Source organism: Sturnira hondurensis, unplaced genomic scaffold (genome assembly GCF_014824575.4).
Source record: "Sturnira hondurensis isolate 20B ecotype Veracruz unplaced genomic scaffold, ASM1482457v3 Scaffold0021765, whole genome shotgun sequence".
Classification (NCBI taxonomy): Eukaryota; Metazoa; Chordata; class Mammalia; order Chiroptera; family Phyllostomidae; genus Sturnira; species Sturnira hondurensis.
Window position 1 is genome coordinate 472,048 of NW_028094396.1, and position 25,937 is coordinate 497,984.

At 44.5% G+C, this 25,937-nt stretch overlaps 1 protein-coding gene across 7 annotated transcripts in view; it reads left to right on the forward strand.

The window, feature by feature from the left end:
• The window catches only part of KALRN (kalirin RhoGEF kinase), a 706,454-nt gene that overhangs the window by 429,167 nt on the left and 251,350 nt on the right, over positions 1–25,937 (forward strand). For 4 of the 7 annotated variants that reach the window (XM_037033686.1, XM_037033687.1, XM_037033689.1 and 1 more), the window contains exons 16-21: positions 5,783–5,902; positions 12,265–12,483; positions 15,481–15,630; positions 18,449–18,563; positions 21,992–22,107; positions 22,569–22,691. In XM_037033686.1, coding sequence (XP_036889581.1) covers positions 5,783–5,902; positions 12,265–12,483; positions 15,481–15,630; positions 18,449–18,563; positions 21,992–22,107; positions 22,569–22,691 — 843 coding nt within the window. The remainder of the gene's footprint in view (positions 1–5,782; positions 5,903–12,264; positions 12,484–15,480; positions 15,631–18,448; positions 18,564–21,991; positions 22,108–22,568; positions 22,692–25,937) is intronic. The other 3 variants (XM_037033688.1, XM_037033690.1, XM_037033692.1) reach the window with 1 other exon arrangement.

Below are 25,937 nucleotides of genomic sequence, written 5' to 3' on the forward strand. Positions count from 1 at the left end.
GTTTATTATAATGGGCAAAAAAACTTCTCTGCTCCACTTCTCATACAATCATTGCTCGGCCCAAGCCCAAACATGCTGTGCTTAAAGGTTCATCAGTGAGCCCCAAGCAGGACCAGAGCACAGCACTGCCATCCAAGTTGTTTTCTGTTTCATTACACTGGGATCACATCTGAATCTCTGGAGAAAAATATTATTCATGGAGACATGGTACAAATCCTGGCATGCCCAGATCCATGATGAGCACACAAACCTGAAACTCTTGGCGGTAATGATAGTACTTTCTTTTCATAGAAGTACTTCCTCATTTGTGATCTCATTTTAGAACAAGCAAGGGATGCGGAGTGGTGTGTGTTTACTTTACAAATGAGGAAACTGAGGTATCAGAGGATCAGTGCTTGTTGGGCCTCTTGACTAACTCAAGCTGAAAGTTGAGCCCAGGCCTCTTAAATCCAAGGTCCTGTAATTTGCCTCTTCAAAGCCCCACTCCCATCCTGGGGTTTTGGAAGAAAAAGAAGCCTTCCAGCACAATTCAGTCTGGGATTTTCCTGGCCTCTGAAGCAGTACATCTGAGCAGACGGGCAGGCGCAGTTTACACCCGGCAGCGAGGGTGGCACCTGCCCAGTCATCAGCGGGCTCCAGCGGGTCATGGGAGTTCTCCGCCACTCTCCATGCTCAGCTGTTTCTGCCAGTGGACAGCGGCGTGGGCAGTCATCTGGATAAAGCAGATAACGTGAAAATTATCCCTGTTTGACTTTGAAATGAATATATACTTTTGCTTCTGTTCCTGGTTTTAAATGTTATTTATTTTTTTTTGCTCCAGCATTAATAGTAGAGCCAACACCAATTATGTTTTTTTGACTGATATGAAACTAGAAACGAGTGGTCATCCTCCAAGTATACATTCTGTATGGAGCTGGGATGATGATACGTAGTTTGTCAGATGGGACAGTAAAACATCTCTCTACGAATAATTCAGGCTTGACTAATATCTCTACGCATTTCCATTCAGTATTTCATGCGTTGGAGAACAAAAAAAGGAATTCTTCTACGGGGCTGAGAAAATTACTTCTCCCCACCACACAGTGGGATTGTAGTTCGAAATGGTACTGGGTTGCTAGAGTCAGACTTTGGGAAAACTGGGAAGGCCTTTGCAGAGGACAGTGGCCCTTGGGGACAACAAGGGACTGCTGCTTGGTTAAGCCACCACGCCTCATTAGACAGACTTGTTTTCCACGTCATTGTAAGACTCTTTCTTTAGAGAGTTGTCTAATCCAGTTTTAGAGAGGCATTTGTGTTTGATGGAAGTTAGTGAAGTGGGAAATATTGACTTGGGAGCTGTTCACACTTGGAAAGCGGGAGTTAATTTAGATGTCAGTATTGATCAGTGGGGCTAAATTTAGACACCAGCTTGAGAGCTTCTTTTTTGAGTATACTCTCAAAAAAGAAAAGAATAGGACATTTAATGGAAATATCAGTGATGGAGACAGAAAGGGAGGGGACAACAGCTGTTATACATACAGCTCTGCCGACAGAGCCCTGGTAGATTGGAGGTTTATGCTTGGCCATCATCACCGTAAGTCCTTGCATCACAGTTACGTGAAACTGAACCTTTGAGGAGTGGCAACGCCACAGACATTCAACTGAAAATTATTTTCAAGTATTAAGGACAAAGGAAATTGATGCAACTGTTTTTTTTTCTCCCCTGAGGGATTACTTACGACTTTGTATCTAAGATAAATGACCCAATTACATCCAGGAAAATGTTGAATCTTGAAGGGAAACCACTCTCTTGATTATAATCCACGGTCCAGGACCACCCAGGTGTCCCTTTTCTTCTAGAAAAACAGTTCAGATTATTCTCCAAATCCCATAGAATGCTCTGATTGCTTTGCAGGAAAATTGCTACTCAGGAAAGGATGACCTCACATTTATTAGATAATTCAGAAATATTTGAAAAACCTACTTAATGGGCATAAAACTAAATGAATTTCCATATGTATTCCTACAGAGCAGGGCATTTGGCAGAAAATAGGTCAAAATGGATTTGTAAGATTTGGGGGCTCTCAGCTATGGGGAAAGAAATCATACATTTTTTTTTTTTTACTAAAGATGTTGACAAAATGAGCCCTGTGGACCAAATACTGGCCAAAATTTGCATATGATCAAGATGAACATCACAACAAAGGAGAAAATATTACCCTGCCCTCATATTCTTGTCAGGAATACTGAGTTCGGTTGGGTTCACTGTACATAAACCTTAGAAAGGAGTTGGAGTAGATCCAAATGGGAGGCAACCCAAGGGACAAGTGCTACCCATTTGTTTCAAAATGGAGATAATGAAGAAGGCATGTGTCACAATTTATAAAACTATGATGGGCAAATCCATACAGTCTCAAAAACCTTGAATTTTTAAAACTAGAAGATACTGGCCCTTGCTGGTGTAGCTCAGTGGATTGAGTACAAGCTGGGAACCAAAGGGTCGCCAGTTCGATTCCCAGTCAGGGCACATGCCTGGGTTGTGGGCCAGGACCCCAGTGGGGGCCAAGTGAGAGGCAACCACACATTGATGTTTCTCTCCCTTTCTTCCCCTCTCTAAAAATAACTAAATAAAACCTTAATAAAAACCCTAAAAAACATTGAAAACATGAGAAGCTCCCAGTTACCATCTGAGGGGCTGATGGGTTTTCCTGTGGTGGGAGTGGCAGAAATGGCTATGCCTTGTGATGCTTTCTGCAGTAGAAACCTTAGACTCAATGGCTTTGAGTACAACCTTAGAGATTCGTCGTTGATATTGCCCAGAGAATATAGCCATATAACAAGCTGCTTACTCAGCCTACATGGGGACAGGGTCCAGTCTGCTTAGATGGACATCCACCTAAGTTATGTGTGGACACCCGCATATAGTTAACTAAGTCCAGTCTTCTCCTAACCTGGGGTTGTCCAAGCTTCCTTGGCCTAAGGAAGCAGTAGGTCTCCATTTTCCTTTCCCCCTCTCAGGTCTGACTGAGCTGAATCCGTGGCCTCGCTCTAAGTCCCAAAGCAGCAATACTTTTTCCTTTCCTTATCTGTACAAAATTAACTGTCTCTGGTATCCCCTGTCTCTGAATTTCGAAAGAAGTATAGAATATTAGGGCTCAAAGTGACCTTCAATAAAATATTGATCAACATAAAATATTAACCTGACAGATTACATCTTATGGTGTGCAAATACTTTTACATTAATTATTTCATTTCATCTTCTTAACCCTGTGACTTAGGCAAGAAAATTGTTACCATTTTACAGAAAAGAAAACTGAGCTTCAGGGAAATGAAATGTTTCCAAAGTCAAACAGCTGAAGATTAGTATGTCCAACATTTTCTCATTTTTGTTACAATATTCCTTCTACTTTGCACTCATTTGCAAAGTAGATGCTCATGAAGAATAAATAACCAACTTTCTGAACCAGGAAAACAAAGGACTACAGCAATAGAAAATTATACCAACAAGAGTTGTCATGAATGAGAGTGCAAAAAATGATAACAAAATAGCTACGGTACCTACATCACATCAGGAGGCCCAGAACACACGTCCTGGGACAAAAATTAATATTCCTAGACTTTTTCTTTTCTCATTGTGAGAGGTACAAATGAAGAGCCATAGCATTACCAGCTTTGCTCAAAAACTAAAACTCATCACCACCACCGGCATCCTGCTGTATGTATTATAGTATGTTGCATCAAGACTGATACTGAAAGTGAAGGGACCATTACCCTGAATTTACAGATGAGAAAGCTGAGGCTCAGAAGGGTTGAGTGGTTTTGCCTGGTAGAACGAAGCCAGGTGTTCTGCCTGAAGATTTTGTGCCCTTTCTACACTCTCCCAGTTCTGCTTCTAGGACTAATGCGATCAGGGATCAGTCCCACCGCCGAACCCAAGGCATGGATATAAACTGCCGTGCATTCTTGATCTTCCTAAAATCAAATCTCCCATTTTAAAGTCCTGCAGTGCATTTGGACAATAAAAATGAACAAGATGTCAAGGATTCAGCGTGATTTAATGAAAGAGGAAGAGACTGAAGCAAAATGCAATTGCTTAGTTCAAAATATACATTGTGAGTTCCATTTTGCAAAGAGTTAAAGCATTTTAGGTGTATGATCCATGTACGCATGTACCCAAAGTTGCAGGCACTTTGAAAATCATTAGCACCTCTAGCCAGCCAGCCACAGGACACCAGTGGCATCAGAGGTTTCACACATACACTCTGAGCAGTTATTTCCTGCAACTAATCGCTGTACAGATTGGCACCTCATCCACAGTCCGCCAGACTGGCCATGAATCAACATCTCCATGCAGATAGCCCGGCTGCGGTGGGGTTTCTGCCCCAGTGTTGTCCATGCGCAGCACCAGTCCTTCACTGCCCACGGAAGAAATCTGCACAATGCCTATGAGGGTTATGGCATAAGAGTCCAGGATTGGTGCTTTTCTAGTTATTTAACATGAAGTTGAGAGGAGGGAAAACAAATTCTGAAACAGATTGAGGTGACTTCTGTTTATGTTCAAGTGACAGATGCGTGGTATTTACTGGTTTTGGAACTTCAAAGGCATTTTTTTCTCCAATAAAGCTCTCAGATTTAATAATAAAGAAAATATTTGGCAATTTTTTTGGTGACCACACACAAGGTAGCTTTTCAAGGCCTAATTCTTCTGGTTTGCTTATTCACACCAACTCCATTAGCTGGAGAATCACCGTGTGTCCACTTCACCTAGGACCTTCTAGACAGTGTTGGCTGTTTCTCCTTCTATGCTGATACTCCCTAGCTGAGTACTGACTAAGGTCACCTGCAAATTTTACCCAGCCTGGTCATGGCCTCAAGACTGATACTGAAAGAATCCGTATCATTATGGCCTCTACATAATTTAAATCATTTTTAACTTACTCTCCCCTTTCCTGGTGACCCAATGTATGGATTTTTTATACTATTTTGCTTATTTTCTTTCTCCTTCCTCCTGTCTTTGGGTTGCTTACACACCAAAGCTCAAGCCTCTCTTCTCTGGGCTATTTTGCAAGGCATAGGCGGTTGGGCCCACTGCTTGGGTGTGACTAAATGTTCGTCATAGATAATCACTCACTTTTCCAAAACCATTACTGCACACCCACCATAGGCACGGTACTTTATCATGTGAAAATGTGACTAATATAATACTCTGCTTATCTGGAAGTTTACAGTCTGAGGGAGGAAGTGAAACATAGGTCAAAACAACTGACCGGAGGCAGTCTGTGATGAGAGCCACAAAGGTGGTAAATGCAAAATGATATGGTCGCGCTACATGACAAAGACATTGTTTCTAATGGGAGTGATTAGATATAGCAGATTTCAAGAAGTTATTAATATTTGGGCCTTAAAAAACAAAAGGAAAGAAAAGGGTACCAACAGAGGTAGTGTATTTATTTGTACTATTCTGTGTTCCAGAAGGAACTTCAGAAACACACATACAATGCAATCAGATAAATTGATGTTTAGATTAAGTGGGTGAGGACTTTGGGACAGAAGGATGATAAGGGTAGGGAAAGACTATATGAAGCTGGGAATGAGGTTGGTCCTTAAAGTAAGTACCTTAGGGCACAGGGTGCCAGGCAAGATTAGAAAGGTGACCATTTTAATTACCCAGACCCATCCAGTCCGCTCTCCAACTGTAGGAAGAAGACAGCACGCTCTGTGAGGAAAGGGCCCCTTAGAGAAGGCAACAGCTCTGGGGAAGCAGCGAAGGCCATTCATCTGTGTTCTCGTTCCAATTCCCCAGGTCCTGGGATGGATCCGCAACGGGGAGTCAATGCTCAACGCCAGCCTGGTCAATGCCAGCTCTTTGTCCGAAGCGGAGCAGCTGCAGCGGGAGCACGAGCAGTTCCAGCTGGCCATCGAGGTAATGCCCAAATCTGGCTGCACTCTCCTCCCTTCCCCCTTCTGCTCTGTGGTTGGAGCAGGATGATTCTTCCAGATGTGGGTGTTCCTTAGTCTTTCTAGTGAAATGGTCCAGGTAGCCTCCCTACTGCCCAGGAATCGATGGAGAAGTAAATGCAGGGTTCATCACCCCAAGGAGGCCGGGCGTTAGAAGACAAGTACTCACACTAAAATGTGGATTTTCTTTTCTTACCCTTGACCTTCACGGCCTTGGTGTGTAGAGTTTTATATTCATTATGGACAAGGCACCACGTCAGAAATGTAAAAATCACACAGAATTGAGGGTAAAAGTTGCAAAAGTCATTAGTAAATTAGGATTCCAGTTTTAAATATTTAGTTCGCAGGTAGTACTTAGATTCCATTGTCAGATTCCACCTTTAACACTGATCACGGGAGCAGATCGCACTAGATCGTTCGCTTCACTGAGAATAGTTGTTCGATGCTGCTGTTTTAAGGGCTCTTTTAAATAAACCTGCACTTATGATAATTTAATATAAGTTTTATCTTGCTTTAAATAATACCTTCAATTATCTTTTCTGCTAGAACATTATCCTCCCCAAAGAGACTTGAGCTAATTGCTTTAGAATGGGGTGGGGGAAAAGAGCAGGAAATGGGACGTGGGGATGGTATTAAAAATAAAATAAGTTCAGTACCAATGGGAAAAGAGATAAAGAGTGAAAAGTTCAAGGACATTCATTACTTGTGTTTCAGTACAAAACCCAGCCCACTCCTGAGTGTGTGGAGGTGTTACCTTCTATGAAAACATTGTTAACAAGAATTTCCTACAACAGTGATAAATTTTAACTGTCTATGCCAATAAGTGTATGTCTAACACAGCAATCCAACTGACTGCTAGTCATTTTTAAACTGGTATTGGTGGGTTTGAACCATTTAATTTTCCAGAAGGCATCTTGTATGTGTGAGGATGGCAGGAACATGAATGACCTGTGTCTGTAAGATTTCTGGTACCCTCTAAGGAACCACTGCTTAGGAGACTGTCTGAGATTTAAGATTTTGAAAGATACCGTATACTGCCCATACAGTGTAAATGACTGTGGAAGGAAGAACTAACCAGAGGAGAGGAGTCGTGCCGCCTATCATTAGCTGTCCGTGCTGCATTTTGCTGGCGTGCCCAAACGTGAGCGTGTTGGGACCTACTCACTGTAAAGGAAAAATCAGCAGTGGGGTTATGATCAAGAGTCGGGCTCACAGTGGCCAAGGCGCCCCAGAGAGGCAGCAGTGAAGAGAACTAAGGTTTGTCAGTCAGGCCAGAGTGGGGGCGTGGAGCTGTGAGGGGTCCCAGGCAGAGAGAGCAGACAGTTCTTGGCCACACTGCCTCCTTGTTTATCTTGAATGTGAAGGTTTATGTGCCTGGCAGGTAATCACATGTTCAGTCCCTTAATCAAAGGTTAGGAAAGTATCACTAAGTGTCACAATGCTCTTGAGTATCTCAGCGAGCTAGTGAAAAATAGCGAGTAAATGCATTTGCAGGGCTATCAAAATGACCAACTTTCATGTAACTTGCATAGGCAGCATGTATTAATTTGTGTTAGGGGCTGGGGCATCTCCTTAAAGAGTAGAGGCTCACTGAGCATCGATGTCTCTTACCTGCCTGAATGCAACTTGATCCCATATTCTCAGAATTGACATGGAGACAGAGGTCCCTACAGAGTTCATGTCTGTGGTTTCAGGAGAACATGGCAGAGCAGGTAGAATTGCCAGAAGATCTTGGGAACGCAAGGTAGGCAGGGTCTGCCAGAATAATGAAGAGAACAGAACGAGAATTTCAACATACGTTCCTCCTTCAGGGGGCCTCGTGCTCCTCTCTGAATGCATCAGGTTCCGTAGGGGGTGATATATACCAGGGACGACCTAAGCAACTTGAAAGCAGATCTGCCTGGTCTGGTTTGGCTTACCCCATGCTGGCGGTGTTACTGGAAGCCGTCACAATGATTGATGGTGGGGAACATAATTTGACTTCTTGGGCCCTAAGAGAGAATCCTGGGTTTCAGAAAGGAAAATAAAATAGCTATAGGTAGGGCGATCATATCATTTATTACTAAAATAGAGGAACTTTGAAGAATGAAGGAGGAAATTATTCATAACTAAGCCAAAAAATAGGCATATACTAGAACTATCACAGGCGAAGCAGGATTTGGTCACCCCAGCTTGGGTGGCCTCATCAGTTCAGAGGTTTTAGTCTCACAAAAGAAGGTCAGAATTTTTACCTGAAGAAGGCTTGGCTTCAGGAAAACCCCCAGAGCCATTCGGAATGCAGAGTAATAATATACAGCACCCAAAAGCATANAGGAAAATAAAATAGCTATAGGTAGGGCGATCATATCATTTATTACTAAAATAGAGGAACTTTGAAGAATGAAGGAGGAAATTATTCATAACTAAGCCAAAAAATAGGCATATACTAGAACTATCACAGGCGAAGCAGGATTTGGTCACCCCAGCTTGGGTGGCCTCATCAGTTCGGAGGTTTTAGTCTCACAAAAGAAGGTCAGAATTTTTACCTGAAGAAGGCTTGGCTTCAGGAAAACCCCCAGAGCCATTCAGAATGCAGAGTAATAATATACAGCACCCAAAAGCATAGCTTTATCACCACACTCAGATTATTATTTGTTAGTGGCTGATGTTGTAGCTGATATGTCTTCAAGAACTATGAACATCATAGAAACAAATTCAATTTTAAATTTCATGTGTATTTGAAATCTTTTTATGCATTTTCAGCCTAAACATTCTGGCAGAAATAGTTAAGTAAGAATTATCTAGTAGTTATAACTAGACAATAAATTCAGTTGATTTGGTTCAATTTTCTCCCATGTTTTGCTACTAAATATTAGCATCTTTGATCTGTATCTTAAAGATATAGCACTCAACAGGATTAGATAAAGAGCAGAAATGAATGCAAAATAATCATCCAACCCCAGCAATGCAAAGATTATGTCATATGTCATGTGCAGAAGAGTTTATCATTTTGGAAGTCGAAGGAGGAAGGGGTTCCCAGGCCTATTAGATTATAGTGAGCTTTTGAATAAGGAAGAGGATTTATTACACAGCATAAATTATAGGAAAATTAAAATTACCCCCATGCTGTCAGAGAAAAAGATATTATAACGGGTTTATGGTGACAATTATACGCTCGTTTCATATATTGAAGAGAAGCCCGACAACTTTTGTAATCACTAAGTGTTCGTTTGGTTAACTCTTCCTCTAAACGAGACACTGGAGATACTGTTCTGATTGCTAGACATCAAGCGATGTGGTGTGATGTAGTGGAAGAGATGTAGGTCTGGGAATAGATCAAACCTAAATCTTGTTCTTGGTTTTATCACTTCCTCGGTTATACGTTTTTGGGCAAGTCACTCCACCAGCCTCGGCCTCAGTTTCTTAATCTGTGAAGTGGGAATAGCAACATTTACCTTGTAGTAGTGCCATGGGAACTAGAAAAAAATATGCACAAGCACAGTGCCCAGCACAGAGCATATACTTGGTAAAATGATAGCTATTCACGTGATTTTTAAAAAGTAGTCCTTCCCTGAGAGTTTCCCAGTCTAAGTAAGGAGACTCAGCCACGTGTTAGGTGAGTGCTGCAGTTCAGAAAAGGGAGGTTTTTAGTGACACTCAGGCTGTCTGGAAAGGCCTCTTTGAAGGAGGCAGGACTTGAACTGCGTCTCAAAGGGTGACTGGAGCCTACGTGGGGAGAGGCTGAGGGGGGTTCCTTAAAGGCAGGAAGAGAGAAGGCAGCAACAACAAGAGTGTCTGGTGTGTTTTCAAAGTATTTTGTATGTAAATAGTAGGTCATAACAGTATGGAAGTAGTTAGGACCCTATTATGAGAGGCTTTTAATAACATCCTCTGAAGTTTGGGCTTAATTTCATAGAAATGAGGGAACTACTAAAGGCTTTTGAGTTGAAGGAAGGGAGAGATGTTTATAGCCTAAAGTCAGAGTTTTAGAGCTGGAGAGGACATTAGAAGTCACTTCCTGTTACAGAAAATTAGTCTGCCCTCGGTGTAAGGGGCGGCTTGAATGGGTTAGAAACGGAAGGCAGGAATACGAGGCAGGTGACCAGCACTCAGTCTAGACAGGAAGTGATGGGACTGGGCTGGGGTTCAGGGTGAGGAACAGCAGGCAAGAATTATGATGAGGTTGTAATGTGGGGTAGCAGCGAGGAGGACACCATCAACGAACGGAATGGTAAACCGCCGTGGGAAGCCTGTTTCAGAGGCTGGAGGAGTGAAGTTTTAGATGTGGAACTTGTGGGGACGTCTGGCTGACTGGCATGGGCAGACGGATGGAACTGAACCCGCGCTGCTGACCTGGGTGAGAGGTGTGACAGGCAGCTTACCCTTACCTCCAAACACAATGAAAGATAAGGCTCAGGTGCTGGGGGGAGAGATGTGGACTGGGGAGTCATTTACGAAGAGGAAATAATAGAAGTTGAGGAAATAATGGGAGCTCTGCAGAAGTTTTTAAAAAAGAAACAACCAAGAATGGGTCTTGGGGTACCTCTGCATTTAGGAGACAGGAAAAGGAAATGCTGCCAATGAGTAAACCAGAGCAAGAAACCAGGGATTTGTTGTGGGTCGTTTCTGCCCATTAGTTTACTTTTTCCAGCTGTGTAGGAACCCTCATGCTGATGTGGTCATCAGGACTGAAGGCTGACTCAGTGGCAAAGCCAGGGAATGAAGGAGTCTAAGCTGCTAGAGGTGGTGTTAACATACCTAACACTGGGTAGGGATTCAGGCAACAGGGAAGGGAAGCCAAGAGGCGGCTGAGAGACTGGGAAAAATAAGGAGGACTCATCTGGGATGAGGGGGAAGGGGGCAGTAGAGGTGGAGAGGAGGGAGGTGTACCGGCACACAGGAAGCGAAGAAGGGCTGTGCTCCTGGGAACTGTCCCGGCACTGCTGCCTAAGAAGAAGAGGCGAAATGATTCTAGAGTAAGTTACTGGGCTTCCAGCTGCTCACTTTCACTGCCAGCCGAGCTATTCTTTCCTAAAAGTGCCAAAGCCAAATTTGTACTGTGCCATTGGGTTGAAATGATCCCAGCAGTGGAGGCTGGGATAATATTAGCTCTTTAAAGTCCTGTGGCTCATCCACATCAGTCTTTCATTTTAATCCATTTTAATCCCAGTTGGCTCTCTCCCTGCTACCCAGTCCTCCAGCCTGGTCTCCCCATCTTCTACAGTTAGTGTAAACTTAGAGGCTGCAAACCACATTGAGCCTGAATAAGAAAATAAACCTTCTGTGATGTACAGGGTCTGGCACAAGCAATGCCCCTTTCTTATTGCAAAATCTTTTATTATAAAATCATAAGTATGTAATCTTTTTTTTCAATAACAGCAAAATTCTTTTCAAGTGCTCGGTCACGAAATGTCTCAATATAAATCAAAGTCTTGAAATCACAAAAAGTATGTTCTATGATCACAACATACCAAATTAAAAATCAGTACCAATAACTTCACTAGAAAATACCCAAATATTTGAAAAAATAAATATACTTTTTGGGGAACAGATCACACTCAAGCACATCATATGACATTTTAGGTGAAATGTTCAAATTGCTGTCCATCTGCTGTGAGACATTCATCCACATTCAACCTACCACCCACACTCAAGCAGGCGTTACTTCTGCTGGACCCTGAACATACACTGCTGAAGGCAGGTGCAGATAATGCAGTAGTGTGGGTGCTGTGTGTTGAGCTGATCTGTCTACTGTACTGCGCTGTTCCCTTGGTGAGGTTGCTAAGGGGTGGTGTGAGATGCTAATCCTCTCACACAAGTTCATTCCTTCTACTGGAATCCTTTCCAACTGATGGTTAATGTCTAAAATGATTGCATTGCTGGCTCAGATTTGTGTGACAGGGGCTTTTTATGTGCTGTTTATTTCATCTGTAAAATGGGACAGCCGCAGTAACCTCCTTTAAAAACACGTGAAGATGAACTATTTTATGATTAGATTTGAAAAGGAAATTTAACTAATGTGTGAACTAATCAGATTATACACAATTGTTATTTTTCTGCCATAGACACTAAAATGTCTTTAGGACCCAGGATGGTATAAGTAGAAGAGAAAGGGGTGGGGAACAGGAGTTATTGACCTAAGCGATTGGTTAATGAAAATGTATGATATTCTTTTTTTAATATATGCTTTAAAACAATGATGTGTTAGTCATCGTGACAGAATGCTTGAATCAGTCATTTAAAACTCTTTAACTTTTCTGCATCTTCCCACTCACGCCTCACTCCACCCCCTCCCATACCACACCTGGGTTGTTCCCATGGACCTTTCTCTCCTCCCCTTGTGCCCAGTCCCTCTTTCATGCCACTTCCTTGCAGAAGACGCACCAGAGTGCCCTGCAGGTACAGCAGAAAGCGGAGGCACTGCTCCAGGCTGGCCACTACGATGCAGACGCCATCCGGGAATGTGCTGAGAAGGTGGCTCTCCACTGGCAGCAGCTCATGCTGAAGATGGAAGACCGGCTAAAACTGGTCAATGCCTCTGTGGCCTTTTACAAAACTTCTGAACAGGTGAGAGAAAGGGCTGTGAGGTGTGTAAGGCCGAGATTGGTGGAGAATTCTTTTCTGCCTCACACTGCTAATCTGTAGTGTCTTACCACAGCAAGAAGCCAGTCCTCCTAGTATTGACCTTTGAGAGGAGGAGAATGACTTGTGGAAACACTGTGCTTGGCTTCCTTATAATGCTTTCCATTAGAGAAATGGACCATGTGATTTGTTTCTTATACATTTCTCAAACTTATTGGATCTAGCTGTTGAAATAGAAATTGGGTAGGTGTATACTAAATGCTAGGGTGGAGTGGTGTAACAGTCAGCTCTTGCCCGGGTAAAGCTGTGTAACAAGTCACCCAAAAACTCAGTGATGTACCACAGTAAGCATTCGTGTTTTTTGCTTAAGTATCTGGAGCTCAGGTGGTCATGGCTGTGCTTGGTAGAACAGGCTCCAGGCTGCAGGTGGGATGAGATTGTCTCCATGTCTCTCATCCACCTTGACTAGCAGCTACTTGAGGCACATTCAGGGTGAAAGGCAGGATTGCAGGAGCTCAAAATCTATTGTGAAAGTACATGTCAAGTCTTTGCTTTGTCACATGCTCTAACAACCTTTGGGCCAAAAGAAGTCATTTAGCTAAGCTTCCTATGGAAGCTGGGAGAGGAGAGTGACAATTTGCTGGACATAATCTAATCAACCACAACCAGGTACTATGCATTGCTCGAAAAACTTACAGCTCTTTCACTCATGGGGCTCCCAGTCTCATGGAGGAAACACAGCTCTCTGCCATTGGAGAACTATGAGCCTAACCTGTGGGATGGTGTCGCTGTGGGAGAAAAGGCAGGAAATATATACAGCAGGACCATAAAGATGCAGACCCACTACGGCTGCATCTGTACAGCAATATGCACAAAAGCTAAGTGGGTTTTTAAATGATTTGTGTTTTCTAATGTTATGGAATTTTTCCCATAAAATAGAGGTTTAAAACAAGTGATTTTATATTCAGTGTAAAACACTTTTCCTCATTCCAATTGCTCCCTAATAGAAATAGGTCAGAGGAACAGTCCCTTCTCCGTTGCCTAGAGGAACCGTGGGAAAGTGTCGAGGAGCAAATCCCGCACGTCTGTCAGAGGGTCCTGCAGCCAGTGTCCTTGTCTCCACACCTCCTCTCAGTCCTTCCTGTTTCAGGGACACGTCGCCTTCCATGGCCACAGGAGTGGGAGTGGCAGACAAAGATGATAAAGAGCTCCCCAACTGATCTATAAAATTGAGCACCATCCCAATCAAATCACAGCAAGCATTTAATAAAAATTGACATGCTGATTACCTAAGATTTATATGGAAATGCAGAAAAACGACTTTGAAAAGGAAGAGCAAAGTTGAAGGTGTTACACTGCCTGACTCTGAGGCTTACCTTAAAGCTGCCATGATCGAGACAGGATGGCACTGGGTGTGAGAGCAGACTCCACGGGACTGAGTAGCGGTTCTAGAAGTAGACCCACACATACACAATCAGTTAATTTTTGACAAAGAAATTTAATATGTAAAGTTTTTTAAACAGACAATTTCAGACAACTGAATATTCATATAAAAATGAGGTTTAACCCCTGTTTACTGTCATGCACAAATTTTAACTTGAGATGGATCAAACTACCGAAGAGAACAGAGCACTAGATTAAGAGTCAGGAACTTTGACCCCAAACTAAGATTGTGAAAGGTCACTTTATAGCTCGAGATTTCTGTTTCTCTGCCTACTAAAGGATTTATGCTCGATAATCTTTTCAGCTTCCAAATTGGTTGGCTTTAAGTCCAATACTATGATAGGACAGATGTCAAGTACTTTTTTTCTTAAAGTTTTTGGCTGTCTATAATGTTTTCTCTGAAGATGCGAGCCATCCTGGGTGTTTGCATGCCTTGTCTAAGGAGAGATGTGTGATGCTAGAGAAGTCATCCAGGGTTCAGGGACAGGCCTCTCCTCCACGAGAAGCACGTTGCATGAGGGTGTCCTACCTAGGGCATCTTTCAGCTCAGTTCATAACTTAATAACTGTCTGACCCAATGCCACACTCTCCATCAAGAAAGATAACTTTCTCAGTCTGAGGAGGCCAAAGGTACTTATGGCTGCTCTCACCTGCTGCCATAGTCAAGCAAGTAATCAAAGCCCATTGAAAGGAAGTCTAGGAATATGAATTTCTGTTTACTGCATCCTTCTCTGGGCCCTGACACGAGGAGGCCCTGGGCCTCCTAAGGTTACACTCTCTCTAGCTTTCCCTCCAAGCCACACTGTGAATGCTTTTGCTTTTGCTCTCTTGTGAGTTCATTTAAAAGGTCATTTAGAGGATGGCCTCTCAGCCTTTTTCAAACTGAAGATGCTTCTTAGCTCTTTTTTAGGTTAACCCAAATTTGTTACCCCTCAGAAGAAAATGCGTACTTTGCAATTGAGGCCTGGAGGTGTCGTCGCCATATGGTAGTATCCTGAGACATTCTTGCTGGGATATTTTTTCACAGGGAGAGGAAACGTGACATTCGTTTATGGACCACATGTCACACGATTTACAGGCAACCTCCTTTATCTCTGCTTGAAACTACTTCCTACAGAGCAATTACAGACGGTTGGGCAACCTGAGTATCTTCTCCAAACCTCACTTTCCTCTACTACTTAATTCACAGAATTATTGTGAAGTTCTATCAATATGATATATAAAAAAAACACAAAAATTACTTAGTACCTCTGGGTGACGTCATCAGCCCCCGTAGTGTCAGCCTTTACCCGTTGACTGTCAGAGGATGATTCCAAAATCTGTATCTGTCGCAGCCTGTCTCCCAAGGTCTGGACGCTGGATCTTGTTGCCTCCTGCACTTCTCTCAAAGGTCCCAGGGTGCTGCCTCCCCTAAATCTGCAAACTGCACTTCAAATGAAAAATTGTGCAGCTGTACAGGGTTCTGTCTGCTGAAGGTCCTCATAAAATACTTCCCAACCTATTAATTTACTGAATCTTTTTGTTCTGGTGATCCATTAGGTTTGTAGTGTCCTGGAGAGCTTGGAGCAAGAGTACCGGAGAGATGAGGACTGGTGTGGTGGACGAGATAAACTGGGGCCAGCAGCAGAGATCGACCACGTCATCCCACTCATCAGTAAACATCTGGAACAGAAGGAGGCCTTCCTTAAGGTCAGAGCACACTGTCATCTGAGGTCTGGGACTTTAGCCTGTTCTTTCACCTGCCTTCTTTCTCTCCCTCCTCCTCCTCCTCCTCTTCTCCCTCCCCACCCCCTACTCTCACACACGGTGCTTCGTAAGAGCTTTCCGTTCCCGTTTTCTCTAGCTTCTTACCTACAAGGAGGTATTTGTAGACAGGATATTGGCTGGCTAACTTGAAAGGTTGAAAGATCACACTTCAAATATTTACCATATTCTGCTCCGTGTGATGTGCACTTTTCTGCTCAAATTTTTGAGGGAAAAATAAGGATGCACATTATAGATGGATAGTACCTGAAATACCTTGTATCTGTTCTTGTGTTTTGTAATTATTTGTTACATAAAACTTCTTATACCATAAGATGATCAAAAATAAATACTAAAATCCCTTTATAATACAAAAAACAAGTACTTAAATATAAATAAATAAATAAATAATTGAATTAAAATATTAAAATGAAAGATTTTTTTCTGAAAGTGTGGGCCGAAAACGTGGGAGTGCATTACACATGGCAAAATACGATATTTCTCTCAGCACGTTTTGTATAATTAGGCAGTAAGTGTGCATACACCATTACTACTGGTGCCGTGTTCAAATATCCCAATATCCCATTGATGTTGATTGAGAAAAATCCATACTTTCACTTAGTCATGTGTTTTATTAAAATATTTTAATTGAAATATATAAACCTAGACACCAAACAATATTAAAATAAGTCTTTTATAAATGGAGAACACAATGTTTAAGGAAGAGTTAAAAGCGATTAATGTATACATCTCATTTATTTATAAATTTAATAGTCAACTACTGAGCAATTAACTGAGTACTCCACTGTATGAAGGGTGCAATACCTTATAAGGTTTTTTTTTAATAGAGCCCTAGCTTCCCAGGGAGGAAGCCCAGGAGCTGCTCCAAACAGGCTCTCGGCGCCTGGGGGTCCTCCAGACCCTCCTAACCCGCCAGGCTCCCATCTTCTCTTTGACAGGGTCTCCTGGTTGAAAACGTGACTAAAGGTTCCATTTACTCTCAAATTTCTTGCTTTCAGGTTCTGCTTCCTCTCAGGTTTCTGCAAGGAGGAAAGAGAAGTTTTGTACCCTAACATGTTGCCACTAATTTACCACAATTCTGTAATTAACTGCCTTTCTTTTATTAGGGATTTTCTCTACTGGACCATTTTAATGAGTTTTATTTTAGTCTTTTTTTAAAGATGGCCTCCCCTGGCCCTCCTCCCATTTATCTGTCATCTGCACCTACAGTCAGTCAGAACCCTAACTAACCACACTTACCAGTGAGATTAAATAGACATTCTTCTATACGGGGCTTAAGATGATTTTAAAAGTGTTGCCCATTATAAAACAAAATTTAAAAAAAACAAATAGAGCATGTCAAAGATTTTAAATAAAGGTATTTCTTTATAAGATTAGATGCTTCTTTTGAAGAAGGAAAAAAGAAAATGTTCTGATTATATGTTTTCCAAATGAGCCTAAAACCATAGTCCAGAAACTCCCTGTTGTGGGAAGTACATACTCCATGGATGGGCCGTTAGTTGCTTTATTTTGGATTTCTTAGCTTTGAACCACCATCCAGCTGTTAAATTCACGATGGGCCTCTGGATGGACCCCCCGACAGTCTTTCCCAGAGCTCTTAAAAGCCGTCGTTGCTAATGCAGCATTTAAACCATTTTCTATTATATAATTTGTAGAATCAGAGGCTAAGTGTAAAAGGTTTTAAAAGTTGACAGTTTTGGCCCTGACCAGCTCACTCTGCTGGTTAGAGTGTCGTCTTGATACGCCAAGGTTGTAGGTTTGATTCCCAGTCAGAGCACATACTCGCAGGAACCAGAGGAACTTCCTCCTGAGTAGGTGGAACAACAAACCTCTCTCCTTCTCTCTCTCTGTCTCTTCCTCTCTCCTTCCCTCTCCTCCCTCCTGTCTCTCTAAAATCAATCAATCAATCAATCAATCAAACAATTAAAAATTTGACAGTTTTGTCTAGAGACAATGTAACTCTGAAAACTGTGGATTAAAAATTAGTGGACTACCATGTATGACTTGCACAATCAAGGGGAGACTGATTTTTAAAGAAATTCACATCATCTGTGACTTTGAGAGAAACCAGACATGCTGTCACTGGGCCTAGACTCTAGCCCTGGCTTGCTTCATGACACGAGCCCTGCGGGGCCTCAGTTTCCTCCAGGGGCGCAGCAACATGGGGCAGCTTTCCTCTCTGCCACCCCTACACCCGTGAGTCTTAAAAGGGCTCCCATCGGAGCTCTTACTCCTTTAGGTGGAGTGATATTTCTCAGCAATCGGGTGTTTATTAGTGTTACTGAGGTGAGGGTTGATTTGATGGAGAAATAACATTTTAAATGTGGATAATAGCCATTTGGATTTGAAGTGCATGGTCAATAGGTTTGTTTCCCAAAGTTACTTTCTCGAGTCTGAACTAAACTAATGTTAAAGTGACTTACGCCAGTGGTAGGTAAGAGGCATTCTGGTGGCATAGAAAAACCAGCCCGAGAGTGAGTATTAGTAATACTGACTCAGCTTATACCAGTCAAGGTATGGCTGAGTTCTGATTTTTACCTGTGATGGACAGGGGAGAGACACAGAAAGTAAACCTTTACTCAGGAAAAGGGTGAGCCTCTAGCACTGAGTGTCCATGAACCAGAGTGGCCTCCAGGGCTCTGCTCACTCAGAGCTTCAGAAGCCCCTTCTAGATGTCTTGGCCCCCACGCACCTGCTGGACCAGGACTTACGTGTGGGGGCTTCACACCTTTGTCTCCCTCAGGCCTGCACCCTGGCGCGGCGGAACGCCGAGGTATTTCTCAAGTACATCCACAGGAACAACGCCAGCATGCCCAGTGCCGCCAGCCACACTCGGGGACCTGAGCAGCAGGTGAAAGGTCAGTGTGAGGCCTGCTGGCCACCAGCCACTTCAGAAGCGCAGGCCAGAGGCTGTGTACCTGGTCTTCACGCAGTCTCAGACTTCCCGGTTTTTCTCCTTGGATAAGAATAAATTAGATGTGGGATGGCATGGGCAGTGGTGATTCATGGGAAATTTTTAAAATATGCATCAAGGTTTGGAATGGAAAAATGATGATAAAATTTCACCAAAGCTTTTTCATGTATATGTCTTAGAGCCCGGAGCAGCGCTAATAGAATTTTCTGAAATAACAAAAAATGGCTTGTATCCATGCCGCACAGTCTTCTAGCCACTAGTCACACATGGCTGTTTAGCACTTGCAATGTGCCTTGTGCCACTAAAGAACTGGGTTTTTACTTCTATTGAATATTAATCAATTTAAACGTAAATAGCCAAATGAAGGCAACAGCACAATTCTAGGGTGTCTTAGAACCTGGAAATGAGACAAGTTCTAATCCTGGCCTTATTACTTCTTGCTGAAACTTTTAAAATTCCAGGTTCCTTATTTAAAAATAGAGAAAGATATCTAGATTCTTGCTGCTTGAAACGTGGTCCCCAGACCAGCAGCACTGACATCACTTGGGAGCTGTGAGAAACACGGAATTCCAGGCCCCACCTGCACCTGCTGAGTCACCCTGAATTTTAGAAAGAGGTCCCCCATCCAGCTCCAACCAGGTGATTTGTGTGTTCATAAACTTTAGCTAAGTACTGGTCTAGATAATCTGTAATATCTCTCTGCATTCTATAAAATTGATAACTGTATAAAAAATCAGGAACCTTTAACAACTACTCATTAGCTGATCACACTACGTTTAAATTGTTGGAATCGCTTTCTCTGGACCACGCAGAAATTTGCCTTTGAGTGGATGTAGAGTTTAACAAATGTTGTCTTGACACACAGAGAAATAAAACTTTGGGGACCCAAGGCTAGGGAGGAACCGAAACTGACTTGGAGTGAGGGGTGGGGGGCAGGCTTGCAGAGCTTTGGAGTGCCCCCCCCCTCGAGGTGCTGACCTGCTTTAGAAAGAGCCTCCCTCCAGCTCAGAGAGCTCCCGTGTGAGATCAGAGGCCAATGGGAAGAATTGATGTCAGGAATCAAAGTGCCCTACAGAGAAGAGGGAAGCAGAGTTCCTTCCCCAGGTGTGCTGCCCTGTGTGTGTTCAGCAACCCTGTGTGTGGCTGGCCTCATGTCAGCTCCCCTTCCTGCCCATTTCAGAGCCTATGTTCTGACTTCCAAATGCAGGTGGCAGCTTGGGTGAGACCAGCTGCCTGCTGAGAGCGGACACTCCCCCTACAGCTTAGTGTGCCAAGAGTGACAGGCACCCAGAGAGAACAAGACATGCTACAACTTTGTGGGGGTGAGGGCACGTTGTTGCCCATAGGAAAGCTTTTTTAAAAGAAAGTAAAATGGAACCTGAAACCCTTTAGGACTTTTGCCTGATGTGGGTGATTCTGTCAACTACCGTGGAGGGAGCTGCAATGAGCAAAGCTCTGACTAGGAGACAGAAATACCACAGAAAACACAGGCTCTCACTTATCCGCCCAATTGAAGCTGCCACCTGAGCAAGGACCTACAGTCTTCCCTATATCCACTTCCTTTCCACTGGCTGCCTGGACTCAAAGCAGTGCCACTGATTTTAATTTTTTGTACAGGAGCAATGGTTACTCTAAAAACAACCCCAAAATTCAGTGGTATACTGTTGTAAGCACTTATCGGTCAGGTGACTGTGAGTTAGCCGGCATCCGCTGTCTTGGCTGGGCTCAGCATGGCGGTTCTGCTGCAGGCTGCAAGTCTGGCTGGCTTGTCTCCCTCGCTGCAAATTAGGTTCTTGTCTGCTCCATGTGTATAAATTCTGGGACCTCAGTGGAGGGGACAGCAGTTACCCAGGAGAACTTCTTACAGTGCTGATGGCAGAGACAAGAGGCACGGTCAGTGTGCAGCACACTTCAAGCGCCTCCTTACGTTTATCTGTTCATCTGTTTGCCAAAGGAAGTCACATGGCCGAGCCTGAGGTCAGGGGTGAGAAAATACACTTTGTCTCTTTGGGGAGAAACTAAAAAGTTACATGGCAAAGGCATAGATATAGGGAGAACTGAATAAGCTCTCAGCCTGAGAGAAGAAAGACAGATTGTGTCCCTAGAGAACCTGTGGAGCATTAAAATTTCACAAATCAACAAGAAACTTCTAAGTATAAGTATAAGCACTGCAGTTTGGGTTGTGTCCTTTTTTGTAGAGCACAGTCACTTGTGCTTTACAGCCCCAATAAGCCTGGAGGCCAAGGCGGCTAAGGACTCGGGGTCTGAAGTCAGGCAGCTCTGCCCCTTCCTGTCTGAATGACTGGGAGCACGTTACCTCTGCTCTCTAAACCTCAATTTCTTCATCGTACAATGGAGGCAGTAACGGGGCACGCATCATGAGGTATTGTGAAAATAAGTCTGCCGCCTAGTGAGGGCTTAATAAATGTTAATTTTTATAGAATCCTATTGTATATTTCATGGACATCTCATATAGTTAGCAGCAAGCAGGAGGTAGACATAAAACAAAATACATTTGATTGTTTCAAGCATAAAGCATTCTATTAAAACGCGTAGGAAACCCATTCCTGTAGGCAGCTGCTCCTGAAACAACAAAAGAAAGGAGGGAAATGAGATGGGCAGGCGCTTCCCACGGCCCACTGTGGACCTGAAAGTCCTGTGCACTTCCTCACACTTAACGTCATCAGAGGGAACGACATACGACCGGCTCCCAGCTTTTCTTACGACCACATCCCTAAACAGCATGGAAGTTTGGTCCTAGAGATGTGATTCCATGTGGATGTGATTCCAACACAACTTCCCTCGGCCCACGATTTGGGAGTTTTAAAACCGAGGCTCTACTGTTGAAGTGCTGTTTGCACAGCCTTGTGAGCAGAGCAGAGTGCGGCACACGCCTCAGGCTCCCCGTGCCGTTCCACCAGCCCTTGCATCACGGTTGCTTCTCACCCTATCCTAGAATTCCTCAGGAGTGGCTGGGATTCTTGTCCGGCCCATTCACTCTTACAGGCTCCAGGGGCCAACTAAGGTGTTACTTTAGGGACTGACACTTCGTATGACCTCTTACCCTCAAGGGCAAGCTTTGGTGTGAAAAGAATCAGGGTCACTTTCAAGTCACCCTAGGGACATATTCTTCCATCATTAGCTGATGGAACCTCGTCAATAGGCTCTCACCCCAGCCTCCCCATCCTGTTCCCCTCTGGGAAATTCTCTCTGGGACATGCTCTTGCTCCCTCACTTCTGATGCCTGGGTTAATCCTATGGGGAGGCCCGAAAGTCCACAATTATCTGACACCCAGGGCACGGGGCCAACGTGGCTGGTCACATTTGTTCAGGGCCTCCCCATGACCAGCGCTCGTCTCCTCTGCCCTGCAGCCATCCTGAGTGAGCTTTTACAGAGGGAGAACCGCGTCCTGCACTTCTGGACCTTGAAGAAGCGGCGGTTAGACCAGTGCCAGCAATACGTGGTGTTTGAGCGCAGTGCTAAGCAGGTATGTTCAGAGTTTTCCCCGGCTCTATCTCAGTTCCACTGGCCAACGCCTGGGACATCCAGGAGGGTCATAGCAGCAGGCAGGGTGGAGAAGATGGGAGGTGGGGATGAAAAGAGGAAAGGGGACCAGCTGCCACTTACCAGTCATTCAGCCTTCACCAAGCGCTCTATTTAGAGTTTGGTACCAGGAGCTGGGAAGACGTTGTGGAAAAATTTTACCCCTAATTCGTGGTGATATTGGATCCATCTAATGGACAAGACACTCTCTTTGTCTGTAGGGTGTTCCAAGTCGAACAGGGGAGGGCTCATTTGTAAATCAGTTTTCAAGCTGCATGATCAAGTCATGCTGGCATTTCCTGAGTCCGTCATGCTGTCCCTAACCACAACTTTCACGGTGGCGTGGCATGTTTTCCTACCCACAGCTGGCTTTTGGGGGACTGGGTGAGTTGTTTGCTCCCACAGGCGCTTGACTGGATCCAAGAAACAGGTGAATATTACCTCTCAACACATACCTCCACCGGAGAGACTGCAGAGGAGACTCAGGAACTACTGAAAGAATACGGGGAATTCAGGGTGCCTGCCAAGGTAGGAAGCACCCCGGGGCCTTCCTCAAACCTTCCTCGGGATCCTCCAGTCTGACCAATTTCACACCATGGAAGGTAGAACAGCCTCTTGCACAGAAATGCTTAACCACAGTGGCAGGGGTGGGGGTGGAGAACAGGTGGGATTCTCTCCTGTGGCACCCGAGTGCCCAAAGGGCAGCAGCTGCTGGGCAGAGCCTCTGTCTGCAGAAAGTCAGCTCCTGTGCACTGTGCTTCCAAACACTCCTCTTCGTGCTCTGGGTTCTGGAATCTGCTATATTTGGGGGCCAAATAAGGCAAAGGGATGCACCCATGCGAAATGCACACTGCATGTGTGAACATCCATGCCTAGCCACGTGTTCTTGGGATTTGAATGGCTTAGAACGTCCACCTTGTAGAAGGGCCGATGGCAATGGGTGTGTTCACAGAACAGGTAAGTTTGCTTCCAGTTTAAATCCATGTTGTTGGAGGGTCAGCTGTACTTCTGTCTGGCCTCAGACCTGCACATGAGCCAGACTGGGGTGTCTGGGGACCGAACGAGCACTGGTGCACCACCACCCGCCCCCCAGGCCCACGCCCACCGAGGCAGAGTGCTGCGGTGGGAGGAAACCTCGTTTTCATCTGTTTCCCCAGCCGGGATTTGATCTGAGGACGTTTAGGCTTGAATGGAAATCGGGTCTGTGTGGGTGCCCTCTTTGCAGGGCCCTGGTCCCTCCCCCCGGCTCCCTGCTGAGGAAGGGCCTTTCTTGGCACCACCTGCAAGCAGAGCAGATGCTCTTCCCAGGTTGAGAGCTGACTTCGTAGGGGTTGGGGAGGGGGGGCGTATCAGTGCCCCCCCCCCCCAGAGATCCCTCTGACACTGTGGCGAGTTCCCCTGGTTTGCTGTGACAGAATTAGGCCCTTGGCCTCATTCCTGAACTGGCGTTGCCGAAGAAGTCCACCCCTTGATGAGTCCTCCACTAAGGACTCTTGATCGTGGGAGGCCTTCCCCTGCGTCTGTGAGCCTTTGGGCCTTTTCACCAAACGTGAAGAGAAGCCATCAGTTCAGAGAAGAGGCTCGTTTCAGTACCAGCCAGACAGAGAGCACGAGGAAGGTGGCAGGTGCACGGAACCCTTTTCAAGTCCAGGTGGAAATGGTTTTTAAATTAGCCACTTGGCATCCACCTGCCTCTCTCTAGTCAGTGTCAATAATGAACTGCTATCAGGCCCAACAGCACTGGCGCCGCCGGTGTTCCTGGTCACGCGGGGCGGACCCCAGCAGGCACCCGGAACTCCCCAGGGTCAGAACCCAAAGGGAAGTGTGCAGGATCGTTTGGTCGGTTTAATCCATTCTTCCCTCACTATCATCTTCCCGTCTTTCCTCTTTTTCTACTCACATCGCTACCAGCCCAATTGGGTTTCATGCTTTTGGACTTTCCTTCCTTTCGGTCCATCCCGATCTTCATTGCTGTTCGTCTTTAAACCACTGCTGTGGTCACATTGCCACCCAGCTCAAGAACTTGAGTGATTCTGCACTGCCCCAGGGTAACACTCAACAGCTTCTACAACTGATGCCTTGACACCCCCGCTTTATCTTCAGTTATTCTTTTATGCTAATTCTGGCTGAACAGATGTACCTTCTTACCCTCTGAGAGACACCTGGCATGCTTTCTTACCTCTGTACTATTTCTATTCTATTTCTCTGCCTAGGATATCCTTCCTTCCCTCTAGTTTGTACTTTTTAACAGCGCCCACCTTCAGTGCCTCCTCCTCTGTGATCTTGCCTCCATGCCAGGATCTGGTCTGGCTCAGCCCCGGTCCACACGACCTTGAGGCCACTGGTTCGGACTGTCCCATTCTCCAGTGGTCTCTCTGCTGTGTTATACTCCGTTTAAGCCCGCAGGATCCCGAAGGACAAGAACTACTCTTTATTCGCTTACCTGACTTTTGCATTGAAGGGAAGTCACAAACATTTGGGAACATAAGGGAAAAAAGAAATTTGGAAAAAAAGGAATCATTAAATATATTGATATCATCATTTAATATGATTCCTTTACTTTGACTCTTTGTGTTGCTTCTCCTTCTTAACTGAGCCATTTCTGTCCACGGGGCTTCACTCTCCCATCTATCACGATCCGAGTCTCGGGGCTGAGTGCTATTAGAATCACTACAGAATAACAAATCCAGGTGAGGAGCTTCTGATGAAAGGCGACAGCCTCTTGCCCACCCCAGCCCCGTTTCCCCAAGGAAAGCCTCTTTTAATCAGACGGCTTTGGTCTTAACCTTTATAAGCAATAAAATACATTTGCAATAAAAACCAAAATGATGTTAAACAGCAAGGGAGTAAATACAGTGGGCCTCATGACTGAACAGGGCAATAGAGCATATTGAATATACTTGGCTCTAGAGAAACAGATTCAGTAAAAGAAACACTGAACATAAAAATGTGCTTTCTAATAGCAACCCACAAATACGTGCCATAGACAGTCAGTTAGAAGAATATGAAATTTTCCTGTGGTAGGTTTTAAATTTATAAGGGGTCTAGGCACACAGTGGTAAGAAAGCTTCATTGACATCGGGAAGAACTCCTTTCTTCTAAAAGCAAAACTTTCTAAAACAATGCTTTTGTTTTTAACTTCTTACAATTTATTCCTTCTTAGTATAGTCGCAAGGCGTGCAGTCGTTGCCACTGTCTGATTCCAGAATGTTTTGATCGCCCCCAAACAAGCCCCACACCCACCAACAGCCCCTCCCCTCCGCCCCTCCCCGCAGGCCCCAGCAGCCACTAGCCTCTCTCTGTGCGTGTGCCTGCTTCGGACACTTCCTAGAAATAAAATAACGGAATCCTATAATATGTAGTCTTTTGTGTTTGGCTTCTTTCATGCAGCGTCATGTTTTCAAGATTCATCCATGTTGTGGTACGGATCGGCACTTCATTCCTTTTTATGACTAAATAATATTCCCTTGTGTGGAAATAACACATTTTTCTTTATCCATTCATGTGTGGATGGGCACTTGGGCTGTGTCCACCGTCTGGCCGCTGTGAATAATGCTGCTGGGAACCTTCGTGCCCAAGTTTGGACGTGCACGTAGGTTTTCCATTCTCTCGGGTATGTACCTGGGAGTGGAATGACAGGGTCACATGTTGAGCTTTTTGAGAACCCGCCCAACTGTTTTCCAAAGTGGCTGCATGATGTTACACCCCCACCAGCAAAGCATAGGAGTTCAGACTCCTCTACATGCTCTGTGACACACGGTGCCATCCACCTTC